This window comes from Lonchura striata, chromosome 3, assembly GCF_046129695.1.
Source record: "Lonchura striata isolate bLonStr1 chromosome 3, bLonStr1.mat, whole genome shotgun sequence".
In the NCBI taxonomy this organism is placed as follows: Eukaryota; Metazoa; Chordata; class Aves; order Passeriformes; family Estrildidae; genus Lonchura; species Lonchura striata.
Window position 1 is genome coordinate 30,736,709 of NC_134605.1, and position 19,540 is coordinate 30,756,248.

Here is a 19,540-nt window from a genome sequence, read left to right on the forward strand (position 1 = left end):
ATAGAAAACCAGTCTCCCTAAAGGCAATCCAGATGAAACACTACTATTTTCCCCAGTGCAGAGATGGAAATAAGTTGGTTTTTTTAAATACCAGCAGGAAAAAAAGCTCCAATACATACCATGTGTAGTGAAGATTGTTTCTGGAAGTTTTAACATCTCTAAGTCTTCAGAAGTGAAAACAGGTTATTCTATTTCTTCAAAACTAATTTGTTTTTCCGTTTACATCTATTACATTATTACTCAATTTACTTTCCTCACTGGCCTTTTCAGTGCTATGAATATTCTTTTTTTGTTTTGCTGTACAAACAATTCAGAGTTCCAAACCAGTAGATATTTTACAACTTAACTGCTGACAGATAATATTTGAGGAAAGAAAAATAGATTTTACTGGTTTATGCCAGTTATTACAATCTTTGTGGAAATCTATGGTCAAGCACTTTGAATTCTGGGGATAGCAGGACAAAAAGGTTAACTGGACTAATGGAAAACAGGTAAATTAAGTGCTTCAGCTACCTCTTTTTTAATTCCATTAAAACTGTAAGTATTTTAAATTATACACTTAAAACACATGCAGTATTTTGGACAAACAAGGCTGTTACTTCAGCAGGAAATGTTAAGAATTCTAAAGTTACCAATGATGGTAAATTGAAACCTCACCACATGGGACAATTTTTCCTATGCTTTCAAGTAAAAGTAAAAAAACTAAAAACTTTTGTAGGGTGTCACACAGTAATTTTACTTAAATACACTTTTAGCCCAAAATACCAGTTAGATATGTACCTAATCTTAGGAGGGTGTCTGAAATGTCATTATGGTAAATAGAGTAAGGTTTTGGATGATGAGGATGAACAGCATCTGTGTAGTATTTGCCAGGACTGACTACAGCTTTAGTAATAACATAGGGAAAGGAGAACACTCCATCCTCATGGGATTGCAAAACAAGAGAATATGCTAATAATTATACCTGCTTCATAAATTGTGTTCTATTTGTGCTTTCAGTCTGTGTTAGGATACTGAAAGCAGAATCTTGGTCTTGAGAAACTGATTCAGAAGGGAAGAAAAGGTTTTGAATGAGAAGAGTCTCAAAGTTCAGTCATCATCCAGGTTCCCAAAGAAATGAACTATTATCTTCACTTAAAGAACATACCAGCTGTAGATTGCTCATCTACAAAAGGTTATTTCAGGCTTCTGGATACAAACTAGAATGTCTTGAGATGCAGTAACTTACCAATATACGCAGCTCCGTCAGTCACCATGTATTTGTTACGATTCAATTTGGGAAGGGAAGTGTTCTTCTGTTCTTTAAGAAAGCAGGCACTCTCTTCCTCCAAGTCAAAGAATTTCTGCCATAAAATAGAAGGAAGCACAGGTTAATGAGAATTGCTCTGTAAGAGACAGAAAAAATACAGTCTGTTCTCTAATCTTTATTGGAAATTAGTTGGTACTACAGAACAGCTTATTGCCAAGCATTAACTTCAATAAAATGCTGCACATTGTATTTCTAATTAAATTTGCATAGTTTGCGATATTCCTGCTTTGGCATTCTGAACTATACAAAATATACGGCTACTGCATGCTAAAAGCAATACAGTGCCAGGTAGTAAAGGCTGTAAAATGAACAAGAAAAGCCCCATGTTTCTGTTCTCCATGGTAAGAGCCAGAAACTTTCCTTTAACTCATTTCCTCATTTTTCAAGGAACACTGGGGTTTGAAGTCTTGCTTCAGCATTGGGATTGGCAGACACAGCAACAGCTGAATTAATACCTCTACAATCACACATTGCATAGTTTCCAACAGGAAACTTGCCATTTCAGAAACTTAGAAGCTTCTCAAGATTAAATTTAGTATAAAGAGATCAAATTTTCCAGGCAACAAGAGGAAAATGTTTTACCCTGGAAAGTGAAGTATGAGCAAGATTTGTTTATTTATTTATTTATTTATAATTTTAAAGCTATATGCACCCCTTGTCTGATCAGTAACAAACAAAAATGAGCAAGAATACACCTGCATAACTCAAAAATAGATTAATATGGGCACTCAAGAATAACTTGGCTGTATACAGATGTTCCTTGCCACTCCTTTGTGTTTCCCAGTTGTCTACAGGCAATTTTGTTCTAGGTCATAATTTCTGTGGGCTCTTTCAAAGCACACACCTTTCTCTGTTCAGTACTGCACCCAACAGAGCTGGCTCCTTCCTGCTGCTCCTTTGAGAGTTTAGAGCAGGCATTCACACACACAGGATGGATTTTCAGGGCCAAGAACACAAAACTTAAGGAATGCAGGAATTAAGGTTCCAAGAAGCACAATGGTGAGCTCTTCACCTTGATTCTGCCCTTTCTGATTCAAGATTTAATTTCATGACCATGTGTGCATAGGACAGAACTCCCCACTTCAGCAGGAGTTTGATATTCAGGCTACTCCTTGTCCTTTGGCTGTGTGCTTATAGCATTTAGTTAGTCCTCCAACAAAGCTTTCTAGGTGCAAGTTCCTCCAGTGATCATTTTCTTCACAGTACTTGTGTTGAGTTTGCATTCTCAAAACAGTTTCAGTTGAAGCCAGTAATTATTAATGCTTCTGTGAATGGGACTCTGAGTTGCTGAAAATGCCAGGTGTAACAGGGTTGCATTGCCCTAACTCTATAGTTGCAGTAAGGCAATCCAAAACTTGCATTAGCTTGGTCAGAGACCTGGAGAAACCAGGAGGAGATTCCCATCCAACAGAGAAATTAGATCTGCATCTCCTTCTCCAAGATGACCATTGGCAAACCAGTGCACCCTGCAGCTACAGCCAGCCATTGGCACTCACTGGAAATTTTCAAGCCAAACTGGTCTTTCCAATAGGGATAAGGGGAAAAAACAAACAAACAAACAAAACAAAAACAAACAAAAACAAAAACAAAAAAAACCAACATAATCAAGGCAAGGCATATCACAAGGATCAAAAGTTAAATGGAAAATAAGACTTTACTGAGTATGCTTTGTAGGATATATTATCCCCAAAAGAACAGAACAACATGGAGATAGGAGGTCATGTAGTGCAGGCATGTATGGCATTTTGGTCAGAACCAGATGGAGGTATTACAGCAGCCTAGCAATTTTAAGTGTCATTTCAATCAGAATTTGTAACACATTTCTCTTAAAATTTCAGTGGTTTTGCACATAAACACACACAATACATGTCTGCAAGACAGTATTTTTTGTACTGAGGTTAGTTTATGTTTTCTCATAGCCAAAGCAAAACCAAGAGGGAAAAGGAGTGCTTTCAATAGTTCAAAAGGTAATTTAGTTTTTTGCTTTTTTAACCTGTTCTTTCACCTCCATACACACACATAGTTTTGTTTCACTTTGATCCTGGCTGTAACAGATTAATACAGAAGAAATGCAGCTTTAAAAAAAAGTTGCTCATCTGCCATGCTTTTTCAATTAAAAAGAGTATTGAGATGGAGCCTATGGCACAGTTTTCAGCCAAAATCAAATTGACACCAGCAAACTCTGACCCTTGGGCTGTTTCTCATACCAAGGCTTATTTAGGGTAGTGGTTCACCCAGACTGGGATACGTGATGCACAGCACAGAGGTAACTGACTTAGTGTTGTCCCTTTACAATTCTCTACAGCTGATTTTTTTACTGAAAATTGTTTTTGTATTTTCTATCTGCAGATACTCTAGCTGGACTATTTACCTAGAAGAGATGTTTAGGAGTAGGTTTTTTTCCTTTTATCATTTAGTTCTTGACAAGATAAATTCTGTACAAAAGATTTACCTGCTGTAAATAGAAGGCAATTGATATAAGTATTAGGTACCACTTGCAAAAAAAAGTCGACTACATAAATAGAATTCTGATGATAAATATGGAACAAGCTAGAAGTTACTTAAAATTGAGGTGGTTTAAACAGAGTCAGCTATGTGTGGGGTTTTTTAACTTAAATCCACAATTTATGCTGCCTTTTTACTGAGGTAACTTATAATAACATACCTTATAACAAAATGCCCTATTTCTAGATATGCATAATACCACTTATTGTGTGTATAAGAAACAGTACTCCTTTTTAAGAATTGTTGTCAATTTTCAAAAAGTCAGAAGGATTTATGGGATTATCAATTTAGGAAATAAAAATAATTCATCAGATTATTTAGAACTGTACCTGAAAAAAACAAAACCAAACCAAATAAACACCCCTCCCCCCCATCCCCATCAAGATTCAAAGTGACTGATTTCCAGTGTGCCTCAACTTCCTAAAAGTGAAGTGTGTCACACTGGAAGTAGCACTTACCATACATTCTGTTCTCTAATACATTTGTGTGTTATTTTTCACTTTCCTATACTGCATGTCTAATGTGGCCCCAGAGTGGCATTTCTGGTCTTCACAATTTTGCATTTGTAGTCTGAATTTAACGCAAAATCTTCATTATTTTTTCTTGTATTTTTCACTTGACTGAAGAAAAAGTAGGTGTTACACATCTTAACAGTAAGGTTACAAGAATGTAGACTAAATAATATTTTTGTGCTGTCAGGTTGATTCTTACCTCACAGTATAAACACGACCAGTGGCTACAGTTCACTCTGTTGGTTTTGCTGTGGAAGACCACATCTGGTGTTTTGCACAGGCTGTCCATCACACTGGCTGCCTTTTGGCACCAATATATTTTTCTATATTAACTTCAAATTCTGTTGCTACTAGAAGTAAATTATGTTCAATATTTTACATTTTCTGATATTTAATTGAATTTAAAGACTTTGATAATGACAGAAAAAATTCTCAGTTGTTCTGTTTTCTTTATTTTTTTGGGGGGGGCAGTGGGGAATATCTTGTATTTTAAAGCAATATGGATTATACTTACAACTTTCAAACTACAGCTTGGGACTTCAGTGCAAATAGCTTTCAGAGATGAAACAAAGTTAAAAGTAAGGGGATCTGTGTCTCTTGAGAAACTTATAAGAAGCCGTACTTTAATACTTCGTAATACTAATGCTTCTCTTATCTTCCCATCTAAATATGGCCAGTACCTGTGGAGAAATAAGATAATATTTGCAGAAAACTTTAAAAATTTGGGAGAGGCGGTGCCGTGCCCGAGAGGCGCAGCAGAGGGCGCTGCTGGCCAGCCCGGCCACGGCCGCACGGGTGGCACAGGTCAGGGAGCTGGGACACCGCGTCCTCCCCGCCTGGCATCCCTTCTTTAGCCCCTTCGCACTGGGACCCCGCAGCCTGGGGACTGGAATGCTTCTTTCATTTCTCCTTGGGAAACAGAGCTGCTGTGCAGGGTGCCTGCATCCTTCAGGAGCAGCAGATGAGAGGGGTTGCTTACAGAGGATGCTGTGTGATGAGGATTGCAGAAATTCTGGCAGAAAGGGAATGGTGGCTTCCATGATGCTAGTCTCACAATTGACAGTTAGCTTTGTATTCCTGACATTTGGTGGGAGCAGGTCAGGGCAGGGAGAATTAAACAAGAAAACATACATGTTTTCTACATTCCAGCAGCATCAAAACATCTGGACTAATGAAATCTGAACTCTACCATGCCAGAAAATAACTTAGAAGCATGTACTGGGAGCTGGCAAAGTAAATTCCTCAAACACAAAGCCATGGTGAAGGAAAAGCGTTGAAGAATTCACCCAGGTGGCTTCCCTGCATCTCCCTAATCCAGTAGATTTCTGAATTCTTCCACCATGAGAATAAAGTAAGGAGAAGTATAGGAGGTAACATACTGCAGTGGTTCTACATGCTAAGCTGCTTTCCAACATAAAGGAGGGATATATATCATGAAACTGAGGTTCCTACAGCAGTGCCCATGATTCTTTTCCTTTGATGGAGGCTGTACATAATGAGTTTATTGGAAAAACTCTCACTCACAGACTTAAAAGAATTTATGATTGATATCAGTGATATGATAAGAAGAGCTCTAAGTAGAAAAGACTACATGCTTAAATTGGCTTAACTGTGTTCAAATAAAATACATAGATGGAACAGCATGCTTTGCTAGATTCTAAATTAATTGTGAACATTATCAAGAGTAAGAGGGCCCAGTGTATACTTGGCTCCTGAGCTGTATGGTTTTGATGCAGTCTGGCTCCAGTGTTGGGCCCATAAGTGCTTTTTAATGGTCCATACAAACGGGCTGTTCAAAAATTATGTGGTTTTGTCTGATTTTAGCACCTCTCAGTTAACTGAATTGTGATATTATTCAAATGTGATCTATTCTGAACTGGGAATTTTCATTTATATGTGTATGCCAGTAAGATAATGATATTTCCTACACTATAGACAAGTCATAACACATTAATTCTCTCTTAACACACCCACACACTCTGTCATGTTGAATATCTGCATGATACTCATAAAATGCCAGTAGTTGCGGTCTCACAATAGTCAATTTAATAGTGTAAAAAACAGGACTCATATATAAGCAGACTGTTATATTCCTGAGTCCCAGTCACATGCAGATTGTCAGACTAGACAATTTCTGATCTCTTTCAGCAGGCAGATCCAAAGCTTAGGACCCAGAACTGGATGTCCTCTTAGGTCCCAATTCTGCTCCCATTTAAGTCAATGGCAGGACTCTCACTGATTTCAATAAGAGCAGAATTGGGCCCCAAGAAATCAGTGCAGAGTAGTAAGTAACCTCCTGTGGGTTCATTTTCTCCAGCACACCCTACTGGCATTATGGTAAGCAGCTGGGCTTGGACCTGGACACTCACCGTTTAGCATTGGTGTCGATCACAATGGGCAAGTAGTCCATGACAGCAATGTACACAAACTGTTTGGCATCATCAATAACACTGTAGATAGCTTCAATATCCAGGACTCTGTCCTTGGGGCAGAAGAGTTTAGGTGAGTTCTGTGAAAGGAAGAGTTCAAATATGGCATTAAAAACCATTTATTTTCTCCTACCCTCAGTTATCTTGAGATGAGAAGCAGTATCCATTATTTTAGCAGAGATTATTAACTAATACTTTCAGCTGTCCTGCTAGAATACTCAAAGCTAGAAAGGCAAGTTACTGGCTTATTTAACCCTCAAAAACTCACCATTTAGGTGTAACTGTGGGTAAAATGCAAAAGACACAGACTTAAAAACATCCACTGTCATGAAAGAAGCTGTAACTGAAATTACATTTCAGAGAATTTTGTTCCAAAGAGCCCCAGGACTGCTTTCCATTGCATGGAGTGTTCGTATGTTCTTGCCACACGAGTCTGATCCTTCACTTGTGAGCAGGAATTGTTTTGTGTCAGTTGCAGGGAGATGCTGCAGTTTTGCAAGAAACTTATCTTTAAAATAAAGCTTCAGGTATGAATTTCCCAGTACAGAGCTGGTACCAGCCCAGATTGCAGCTTTTCTGCCTTCTGTCTGAGGCTGTCAAAGGCCAGGTGAAGCCAGTGGAAATTGCTCATCTGTGGCAGATGTGCCCAGAACTTTCTACTCTGCTGCACAAGCAGGGAGAGAAAAGTGAACCCCCCTTTCAAGTTGCTTGCAGGCAACAACTTCATTCCTGGGACAGAGGTTGTCGAAGGCACTTTAACCCAGCTGGAAGAGGTGTTTTCCTGCCACTGTAACACCTTCTCACCTTCATTACCTGCTTGGGTTGCAGCTGACATCCAGTTTGGCATCTTTAGGGAAAGATCCCAGGGGTTTTATTAGTCTTCCTTAATTTCAGTATACTGCCTGTCACAGTGGTTTCTTATTACTAACTGGTGTTCTTAAGGATTTATTTCAACTAAGTACAGAAAATACTAGAAAATTAACCACAGCAAGATTTCAATACCAATATTCTAGATGCATTCCTGAACCCTAAAAAACCAAAACCTCTTACATTTTATCCAGGCTGGAAGATGAGTTTGTTGCTAAGTAACACTAAGCTATAATTCCCAAGTATAATAAAAAAAATTCAATAACTGTGTATTTTGCTTGTTTTATATAGCACAGACATTGAAATAATTTTTAAAAAAATTAATTTCAACTCAAGAAAAAAGTGTAAAAGGATTTAAATACGGTTAAAATATTAAGTATAACTTATTTCTATTATCTGAAACTTTTTGGAGGTTATTGCTCTGAGATGTTATTCTTAACGCTTGTATTATTTTCTTGAACTTCAAAGTTACAGAACAGCTGAAGAAAGAAATTGTCATGCACTTGTCTTCTTCGGATGTGTTCCATACAAATATCTGAAAGTGAACGACTTCCTGAAGATAATGAGGAGAAAAATCTCAGTAAAAACTCTCACTGTGCACTGTGCTTTGGCATTCCACCAGTTACTCTGTGGCACAGCTGATGCCTGCCCTGCAGCCACAGACTGGCTTAGGACTTGTCTCCATGTTGTGTAGCACTTGCTATTCTGATCAAGCACCCACTTAGTCCTCCTCTTCACCTACCAGACCAGGCCTTTATTCTGGCTGGGAACAGCAGCTTTCCATGTCCCTGCTCGGGGCTGTGCTATCCCAAACCCACAGGGAGGTAGCAGCCTGTCTCTGCCTCAGGCAGGACTGCCAGGGCAGCACAGGAACTGCCTGGCTCCTGGGAACTTCCTTCTGATCATTAGCTCAGGAACACACAGCAGCATTAACACTCTGGCCAAGTCAGTCCCAAGCAACTCCAGGACTTGCACTTCAGAGGGGCCTGCTGGCAAACACCAAGAATTTTCTAGTGGGTGAGAAATTTATTGAAGAGCCTGTTTTTCAGAAGGAAGAACGAGCCCCAGTGGTTACAAGAGGATACAAATTCAGGTAGCTCTTGGAGTTGGACTTCAGTGATCCAAGCTTCTGACTATCACTGAGTTCTTCCTTTTGTTTTCTGAAGTGAAATACCAAGAGAAAAGGCTTCCTTGCCCACAGGAAAGGAAAAAATCACAGACAGGCAGGAAACACTCTGCAAACTGAAAAACAAGTTAGATTCCTTCCCAGATTCCTTAAACTGGGCTTAACCAGCTTTCTATTCTGTGCTCCCCTCCAGGATCAATTTTCAGCAGGATTTCTCCACTTCTTACAGATTTCTTGTAAAGGAGTAGGATTTCATTTCACAGTGCTTTAGCAAACTGTCTCTCATTTAAGCTAGTCCTTAAGATTCTCCAGAATCAATGGAGGTGTCCATTATATCAAACCATGATTTATTCTGGCCGTCTTAGGCACTTCCACACTTTCACTCCAAAATAGTTCTCTGTCTGTCCAGTGATTGTAGTAGTAGGAGAAATCCTGGACAGCAGAACACTGTCTGGTGCCCAGCAGGTAAAGGGGAACCCTGCCCTGTGTGACCACTCATCTGCACTGTCTGATGCCAGTGTCTGTACAACTTAACAGTGGGATATGTGTGTTATGTTGTTTTAGACATAACATGGCTATAAAGCAATAGTGGTTTTGCCCTGTTTTATAGAGAATGGAAAATTACTCTCAGCAACTTTATTTATATTCCTGATTTTGAAGGGGTGGTTTACACTCACGTAATTACACCCAAAATGAATGACATTCCACATCTTCCATCATCTCTATCTCACTGGGTACATTTCCAGTTTTGCTACATCACTGATGAGATGGAGGCCTCAGTTTCTTTCCATTAAAAATACATGCACAGACAGTGCATGGGGATCACTGCTTGGATTTTAGAAGTCTTGAAATGTCATTTAAAAATAAAGCTGAAGTAGATGATCTTGTACAGAAGTATGAATGCTTTGCAATAGGGTGAATCCTTATAAATTACATTGATAAAAATGCAAGCTCTGCTTATTATGTATAATTTTCTATGTCTGATTAATCGTTAATTTACACCCAAGTCATTCACATTCTACCTATTAGTATAAATAAATGAATTTAATTTGAAGAGTCTCTATATTGTTTTCTGGACATGACTGGAAAAGTGTTGAACAGTGCAGAGAAAGGGAAACTGAATACTGCTCAAATGAAATCCTGCAGCATCTAAAGCCCTGGCAAACTGCATGTTATAGAAAACAGAATTTTTTAAAAAAATGGGATTTTTCAAATTTCCAGGTCTTTCAAAGATCTTGCAGGTTAAGTACATTTCTTCCCTTCACCCCCCACTCCTGAAACTCATTTCAGAACTTACCGACACAAAAGCTTCTGATTTTGTCTCATTCAGCTGCAGCGTCAGTTTATTTTGAGTATCGTATACTCCATAGAGTCTCTTAGACCAACTCGGAGGAATTTTATTCTTATACCTTAGTGAGCTATAGAGGGCAAATATCCTTTGTAAATCCAGGACCAGGCAGCTACAGTTGTATACGATGACACCAAGTTCCTTCATCTGTGAAATTAAAAGTTGGATCATTAGTGATATTTTCGCTGATGAATCTGTGGAAGTATGCAGCAAGAACACAAAAACCTCAGTTGGGTAACCCAGTTTTCTTCACATGTTAAAAGGGAGATAATGATACTTTTCTCTCACAGAAAGTACTCTGTAAGCATCAACATAATTTATATTCACACATATAAATTATGAGGAAAAATACTCCAAGTAAATACAGACAACGGAGTACAATTAAATTCTTTAACCTTCAACAGGCACAATCCCACTTCTCATTTAGGTAAAGGCACATCTCCTGATCATTGCAAATATTTTTTTGGCAGATATTTCATTAATTGTACACCCCTAGTACCTAAGTTGTTGACAATTTCATGCTGGCTTTTGTAATCAAAGTGTAACCACATGCTCACTCTCTTCCAGGACGGGTGTGGGCCTGGATGCTATTGAACTCTCATTACCTGTATTTAATAATAGTTCAGCCATCTTCTTAAACAAAGCAAGAAGAAAATCTGCATGTATCTGTTGGAAAAATATATGTAGGATAAATATTTAAAGGATCCATGCTGGCTTTCAGCAGGCAAACTCTCTTGGTAGCATGCCTGCAAAATCTGCCTAGCATCATGAAAATAACAGCATGCTTAGCCTTTCACTCCAATATATTCCTTCCCACTGATGTTATTCCCTTAGATGAGATCTCCACAGTTACACGGACTAGTTTCTGGTAAAAGAGTATCTTTCTGTAAAGCCTGAGAAACTCTGAACCCCACAATGATGATATCTCAGAGCTTGTTCAAGTGCAATTCCCTGACTGCAGATGAGAACCACTCTACAGGAGTGGGCAGAGGGAAAGCGAGGGATAGAATTGGAACCTTGACTCCTTCTGTAGTGGGTGAGCACAATACTCCAGTGAGAAGGAAATTCTATGGGTGACACATTCTTTATGTCCCCAACCTGGAAATACCACATCCCTAAGAATACACAAGGCTGAGCTATCTCATTCCTAAATATTTGCCAAACAGTTGTAACCACAGGAACAAGACCTAATATTATTGCTATCTAAATCAGAATATTTCTGCAAGCTTCTTTAATCTGTTAGTCTGCACAACCTGAAATTTGCAGAGAGTTGGAAAAACAGACATACTGCACTGCAGCCTTTCATTTCTGGATAAGTCAGTAAATTAATTTTGATGCTAAATATAAATATGACCAACATCCTAGCTGAAGAATCTATTTGGAATAACATCTTTAATTTTTCCCCTGGATGCTGGAATCTTTGAGGATGCTTCTTTATTCATCTCTAGGCTGTCCCCATAGTCTGGGCACTATTTGTCTCAAAATATTTTTAACTATACATTAGCACTGTTTTCACTGGGTGCTGCCAGTACAGCTCTCTTAATTGCCAGGCATGCCATTGCAGTGGACTTGCTAATAGTACTCTGTTACATCTATCTGCATAATGTGGTTTAATCAGCTTTTCATGGCTGTTAGTTGATTCTGACATAATTATGTGGTTACAGTTTTCCTTTCATTTATCAGTCCCATTATTAGCATTCCACTTTATCCATTCTATTAAAAGTAGAGATGAAAGGGTCCTCACTGCACACCAGAAGCTGCCAGGATTGCATCTGCATGAGCAACTCTCCTTGCAACAGGAGTGCCTGCAGCGCATCCGTCCCATCCCCGTGAATTAAGAGATCGCCCTTCTGCCTAAGTGGTTCCTCATGTAGAGCTAGGGAGGAAGGCAGAGGCACTGATGGGTTTTGTCAAACACCACTTGCACAGATGACCACCCAGCCGGAGTGCCAAACGAAGCACCAGGTCCGCCTTAGCGGCAGCGTCTCCCTGCGAGCAGGGGCGCACGGGGGGTGCAGGGAGCCGGCCCTGCCCGCAGGGAACAGGCTCCAGCCACGGGCTGCACTGAAGCCACCCAGACATGTGCTTACACCGCAGCAATGAACGCTGCCTTCCCAAGCTGTTGCGTCTTGCAGTCGTTGGCTTCTCAAAGCACTGATCGAAGTTTTTGTTGCTTCTGAAGCTTTTCCTCACGGGCACTCCCTAATACATGATAGAGGCAGGGCTCCTCTCCCTCGCTAGGAAAACACGGATATCCTCTGCTGCCTGTTTTCATTAAGTTTTATAAACTTAAGTTCAAATTTAACTCAACCTGAACAGTAGATTCAAAGCTATAGGAAGAGGGCAGACAGCAACTCTGATGCTTGTTGCGCAAACCAAATTTTCTTAAGAAACCAGTTTAGATGTCAACCTGTCACTTTGTGACCCTCTCAGCCTAGGTGTGATACATCCCCTTGAAACACAAACAACACATGTACGTAGTAAAACCCCACCTGTCTCTTTTCTCGTGTGACAGCCCCAGTCGGTTTGGAGACAAAAAAACCTGTTTCAGAAGCATCTTCTACACTGAGCGTAGTTTAACTATGAGGTGAGGAGAAACTGCTCTTCTTCCTATTAATCATGAAGCCTTATAATCCTGGACACATAAGGGACAGCAGGAATCTGGTAGTGACAGATTTAGTATGAAGTGGCATGACATCTAGATAAAAGACTTTCTCTTCTGTTTGAGAGCTGCTGTAATTACAGACTTTTTTATTTAGTAGTCTTAGAGGAGAAGCAGAAAAATATATTTATATTGTAAGAATCAAAATCTGAGTGTTGCTCTCTGACTTGTCATTATGGAAACCTTCAGCTAAGCATCATTTAAGGTATCTGTTAAGATAAAACCCTTCAGGGCAGGAGCTCTTAAGGCAAGGGAAGTATTTCTTCATCCTGCATTTTAAGAGCAATTAATACAGTAATGAAAATGTCACTAAAAATTAAAGTGAAGACGATCTCAAAAAATTAAAAGCTTAATGGAACTAAGGAAGATAAATGTGAAATGAAAATATGAAGTCACAAATTGATTACCTCAGAAGCTTAATGAAACTAAAGAAGATAAATGTGAAATGAAAATATGGAGTCACAAACTGATTACCTCAAAATGGAACAAAAGTTTTTGGAAGGTAAAGTTGTACAGTTGCTTGGGAATGACATTTCCAGGGCATGTCCCAGGGACTGGGGAAAGGAATGGTTATCTGCACAGAGAATCTTGTGTCCTCTCTTGTGCAGGTTTCTTCTCCTCTGTGTTAAGAGCTACTATGCATGCCCCAATCAAAGAATGAAAAATATGGGAGCTGGTTTTTCTTGTTTTTTCCCATGCCATTTACATTTGTGCAGAGCAACTGTCAAAGACTACTGTTTGACTTCCTTGCCAATAAGGTCTTTCTTAAAGTACCAGAAGAGTGAATAATTATGCTTGGCTTAAGAAATGTAGTTTCCTCCCACTGTACTATTATAACTACAGAACTCAGTTAAGCTATGAAAAGTAATAAATATGGCCTAGATAGAAAAATAGTAATTTTTATGACAAGAGGATAAATTCCTTGCTGAATTGGACAAAAAGCAGAATTTCACAAACAGGAGTTTTTACTTATTCTTTTTCCATGTGCATTCATAGGCATCCTATGCAAAAGAAAGAAAAAACATGGGAAAAGAACCTGAACAATCCAGGCTGTGAACACAGAGCACTGAGAAACAGAGTTAGCAGGACTTTTCGGGTATGTTTGAGTCATGGGCCAGAGAAGGCATTTGATGTGTCCTTACCCTGCACTGTGCAGACGAGACAGCTCATTTTATACTTAACCTTGAGCTTCCCTCTGAGAGACAACCCCACTGTGTAGACAAGTTACTACTTGACCTACATAAGAGTAACACAATCTGGTTCACAGCTTGCAATATCTGTTGTGCCAAATGTAGCAGGAAGCTTTAGAAAACCCCTTGTTTAAAGAAAAAGTTTTCAGTAGTTGTTCACACCCAACCTGATCCTATAAGCAACAGGCAGCTCTTCTCAGGCATGAATTGCCACTTGCCCAAAAGCTCTGGCCACAGGCAGATGCCAGGAGCCCACTGCCTGTGCTACAGAAACTCTGGATTAACTACAGGTAGCCTATTGCATACAAAATTTACTAAAGCAGACTTTTGGCATACAGGATAGTGTATGCATTTGTCATTTGCCTGTGTTTGAAAATTTATTTAATTATGCATTTGAGCCTCTGATTTTTTTAATGACAAGTTTCTAAATGAATGATTGAGCAAAGCCAAAATCACAACAGAGTAAATTAATGGAGTAACAAAAAGCACTCCATACTGATAAATCAATTACTAAAGCCTAAGACTTCAATACCTTCTAAATAAAAGTAATATACAACGTATTCATTATCAGCTTAAGACAAATCACAGATATTTACACCGGTACACCAATCTATTAATAAAATACGCTCTAATTATCCAGTTACCCAGAACTCCAAACGTACTTTCTTTTTCGTAATCAGGCTTACCTGATCCTTACTGCAGACCTCCCTTATGTTTTCATGTGGTACCCTTTAATACTGAGTGAATATTCCCCAATCATCCACAGCACCACTGAAGGCTGCCTCTGTGCAGCTATTCTTTACCTCTCTTTACCAACATATACCAACAGATCTGCTGAGCAGATATGCATGCCTGTCCCATGCCAGGCACAAGTGATAGTCAAGGGGTGGCCTGTGGCAGCAGTGCAGGAGGAGAAGGGCATTCTGATGGGAGTGACTATCAACAGAGACAGAGTCAGAGATCTGAGGAAGGTAAAAAGTGTTTCTCTGTGCAGAGCTGTTCACTGTGACTGATGTAGCACACTTCGCTGGAAGAGGCTGACAGGAGTAGTGCTCAGCACAAATGCACTCAGTGTAATGACCCCATTCAGGCAGATCTCGTTTCGATGTAAGCCAAAAGTGCAACCTGATGCTGAACAGGCTGAAAAGGAACTGTAGCACTGCCTGGCCCCTCACTCACAAAAACTCTGCAGGTATTACAGTCCACCACAACAGCAAAAGGATGTGCTAACAGTTCACTAGAAACTGCAAACTACTCATACATTCCTGGGACAAAAATCCTCCTATGCTTGGCTAGTGATACAGTACAGAGACTTCACACTTTGTTATGTTGAAATCAAAAGTAATTCAGTGAAATCTAAATCCAGCACAGTCCTGCATCTGCTCCAAGTTTCACTTTTTCTTTTCCTTTGCTAAGAAAATGGGACCTACATTGATATTGGGAAATACTAAAAATGAAACATTAATACAAATGGGAAAGCACTTTTTTCTCAGGCTATTAATAAAACTCTGTCTAGCTTACACAATCGGAAAGTGAATAAATCTAAATTAACAGCATCTTTGGATGTCAAAAATCATCTAGGGCACAATAAATGTTTTTACTTGAATTCCCTCTTATTTTGACAGCCACAAATTGCTTTTGAGTATTACTTACAGAATTCAAACAGATTAAATTTTGAGATTAAATATTTCATTGTTTAATTGTGCAACTTCCTGCTTTCTATAGACAATTTTTTTGATCAATGGTATTTTTAAAATCCTACATTCAGCTCTCAACCATTCTCAAATTAATCACCTTGTGACTCTTGCACTTGGATCTCTCTTGTGCCTGGCCTATATCCTACAGTTTTGTAGGTTTTACACTTCTGTCATCTAAGGCTAAAAGCTAATTTTCTCTCACGTAGGTTTTAAGTAATTTGAAAATAATTGCCAGGTGGAATTTCTAATTAACTAGAAAAAAAGCCCTTCCATTGACAAAAAAAATGAAATTTCAACCTGAGCCAGGAACTCAATCTCATCACTGAAAATTGAAAACTGTCAAGCCACTGTGCTGGAAATAAATTATAGCATGTGACCAAGAAAAGGTGATGCATTTGATAGAGAGTGCACCCAGCATTGGCACTGAATGTCACTATAAAACCATGACAAGTTTTCACTAAAGGAAAGGAAGTGGTGACTGTGCCACTGAAGCTGATAAATTTGAATTGTCAGCCACCAGCAGTCCACTGGTCTTTAATTGTCACCTTTAGAAAGTACATTTGATAGATTTCGAGGTGTAGATCATGCAGAATATAAGTCCCAAGAAGTTACAGCTTAATATGTTATTTTTACTAATATTACCTATTGACAAAAAGCTGCTATGATAAGGCAGAGAAGATCTCTGATGAGCTGCTAATTTTTATATTCCCTTCTTTTTTTTCAGTGGTCCATAGGCAAAGAACACAAAACTGCATTGTGATGCTCTGCTAATTTCCACTTCACTTCAGCCACACCATTATTTTTCATTGCACCCTGATCTTAAGAAAACCATGCTGAGAAAAAAAAGATAGGCTTAGAATTTCATTTCTGCTGAAAAATACTGCTACTGAGACACAAAGAAAGTTAGGCACCCAGGCAGAAGCGGGGCTTGTTTTAAAATGGTGTGGTTTAAAAAGAATTTTGTGATGAAGAGGTAGTAATATATCTTCAAAGCAGAAAACCAGAAATCCCCCGTGTCCTCATCACATTAGAAAGAAGTCCCATTATGATTTGTCTTTTTCAGCCATCTGTTCTATTGATATGAAAAATAAAAATAAATGCAAAATAAATTTATTTAGCAAAAAAAAATATAAAATATAAAAAAATATATTTATTTTAGCAAAAATAAATTTATTTGTAGAAAAAATTCAAATAGAGTTTGTTTAAACCATGGACAACTCTGTGATGATATTTACATAGACCCTACCAGAGAATCTTGAGTGCAAGTTTGGGCTTTTTACTGCTGTTGTTTAAGCTCACTAACAAACCAAGCCTGAACATGACTAATTGTCAGAGCAAGCCAGAAGGCATAACTGAATCAGTTAAAAATTCATTGCCATATAATCTATTAGCATAATTAATATCACTTGGCATAATCACAGCCTAATTTATAATTTTCAAATGAATTTTCAGTTTATAGTTTCATTACCCCTTCAAAGCAGGCACAAGTGTCTTCTTTAGGGGAAATGGAAGCTTGCAACTGCAAGAAAGTATTTTTCCCAGATCATGTTTGATTTATTTCTTGTTTTACTGCAGGAAATCTAATTAAAGTGAATTCTAATTTGATTCGGTTTCCCTTTTGAAACAATTTTGTTCCTTTTGTCAGGAAAAGGAATAAATATGAAAATATTTTGTTTTCATAGAAAAGTGCATTTTCTAATAGAAAAGTGCATTTTCAAAGAAAAGTGCAGGCTGGAAAGAAAAGGATCATGTTTTGTTGGCCTCCCATCTCACTGCTGGCAAGCTGCATCACATTTCAGTCTTGGTGTCATTCACACAACATTAAAAAATTCCCTTCTCCAGTGGAACCATAAAAAATTAACAGGCAAAGTGCAAGACCCTGCTAACTTCTGAAAAGGGCTGGACTCTCCTTCACCATGTATGTGTGTGTACATCCCTGAAGTCTCTTTCCCTCTTCCCTGCACCAGAGCCTGTCCTTGTTGCAGAAGACAGATAAATATGATTATCCATAAATAATACAGCCAGGATGAGAACAGTTCTCCCAAGCTAGCCAGACAACGCCCCTGCCTACAGATGGGTCCTGGGGTCAAGTGGACTGTTCCATCTCACCCCCCAAAAGATGTATGGTTCACCCCGCACCTCTGTCCCTCCCCTAAAACATCAAGTGCCTGTAACCCCACTGGCCCGAGCCTTGTTCCAACCCACCTTGAAGCCCTCTGAAAAGGGGGCTCTGAGGGGCCACACGGTCTCTTGGAACTTCCTCCCCTCTCTTGGAGCTTCCCCTTTCCTTGAGCATCCTTTTGTCTCTCTCCTCCCCCACCCTCTCAAGCCCGGCCACGTGCTGTGCCTGGGAGCACGAGGCAGAACCTTCTGCACCCCTAATAAACCTCATTCCCCAAGAGCAGCCTTGAGAGATCTCTGTCTACATTCACCCAAACCGTCCTGGAGAGGCAGCAATTTTCTACATGTCCTGTCAGCCCTTATCTTGCAGTCTCTTCACGCAGCAGGAAATCACAGCATGAGCCCTTAGCATTTGTTCTCATCCTATGCAATGCTGCAAAGGGCAGCCTGCACACATCTTCTGCTGTGCAACAGAGAGAGGAGAGTGCAAAGGGCTGATCTCTGAGTAAGGGCAGTATTTATGTCTAAACATTTCTCTGAAAGCACACAGTTTCTTTGGGGCTTTCAGATCCATGGCCTTTAGGGAAATGCAGCAGCATGTAGTTGACTAATTGGATGCATTATTTATAACATTACTGACACACACAGCGGGTTTTCCTTTTGCAAACTGAATAGAGATTGGTAGCAGGCATGCTGGGGACACAATCTGGGACAATGACATTGCATATGAATTATTGCTATAACTGTTGAGCTTTGCCAGACTACCTGATCAGAATTAGAAACCTATTTTCTTTGTGTAAGCAGAGGGCCAGAGGTACCTTGAGGTAAGCTAGAAATCCAAGCAGTTTAGATACATATGGCAATTTAGCCAAATGGTACACAGGCAGCCCCAGAACAATGGCTAGTCAATATGAAAATCTATTTTAGAAATCCACTCTGCTCTCTGTCCTTTTCTCTTGAGAAACCATCTTAGATATTTGTGAGGTTTCTGGCTGTTTCAACATGAAAGCAATTTCTCTTGTATAGATATGATCCCAATATAGGCCCTTAGGAAGAAAACTTGTAATTAAATTACTACATCATATTTCTGCCTCCTGACTCTAACAGTACAATTGGGAGCACAGAACCACAGACTGTGTAAGGCTGGAAGGACCCACTGGAGGTCATCTAGTCTAGCCTGCCTCCTACCAGGGTCATCCTAGAGCACATTGCACAGGATGGCACACAGACAGTTCTTGAATGCGTACAGTGATGGAGGGACTGCAGTCTCTCTGAACAATCTGTTCCACTGCACAGACACCCACACAGTAAAGTTCTTCCTCATATCCAGGTGGAGCTTCCTGTGCATCGGTTTCTAGCCATTGTCTTTTGTCCTATTGCTTGGCACCACCACACAGAACCTAGCTCCATCCTCAACACCCTCCCTTGAGATACTTAGAGATATTGATGAAATCCCCTCTCAATCATCTCTTCACTAGGCTACACAGGGTGAGTTTCCTCAGCTATTTCTTGTGAGGTGCTCTAGCATTACATTTGAAAGAAATATCTCTTAATTCATCTCACTGATTAGAAAAAGTTGCCTGTCCAGTATCACGATTCCTATGACTTCCACAGTTCTCTGAAGACACACTTAACAATTCTGTTTGCAGGGGCTGCCAGCCCAATACACCTCTCTCATGAAGGGATTAATAATTTTCCACTGAGCAGTTCCAGGGAAACGTCAATGACTTCACTGTTTTGATGACTGCTGTTTACTTAAAAAAGTTAAGAAAAG

General features: G+C 39.4%; 1 protein-coding gene across 3 annotated transcripts in view; it reads right to left on the reverse strand.

The window, feature by feature from the left end:
• Positions 1-19,540, reverse strand: part of PLD5 (phospholipase D family member 5) — a 173,637-nt gene that overhangs the window by 11,071 nt on the left and 143,026 nt on the right. For all 3 annotated transcript variants that reach the window (XM_021550467.2, XM_021550468.2, XM_021550469.2), the window contains 4 exons: positions 10,046-10,243; positions 6,696-6,835; positions 4,841-5,006; positions 1,229-1,343 (listed from right to left, as the gene is read on the reverse strand). In XM_021550467.2, the coding sequence (XP_021406142.1) occupies positions 1,229-1,343; positions 4,841-5,006; positions 6,696-6,835; positions 10,046-10,243 (619 nt within the window). The remainder of the gene's footprint in view (positions 1-1,228; positions 1,344-4,840; positions 5,007-6,695; positions 6,836-10,045; positions 10,244-19,540) is intronic.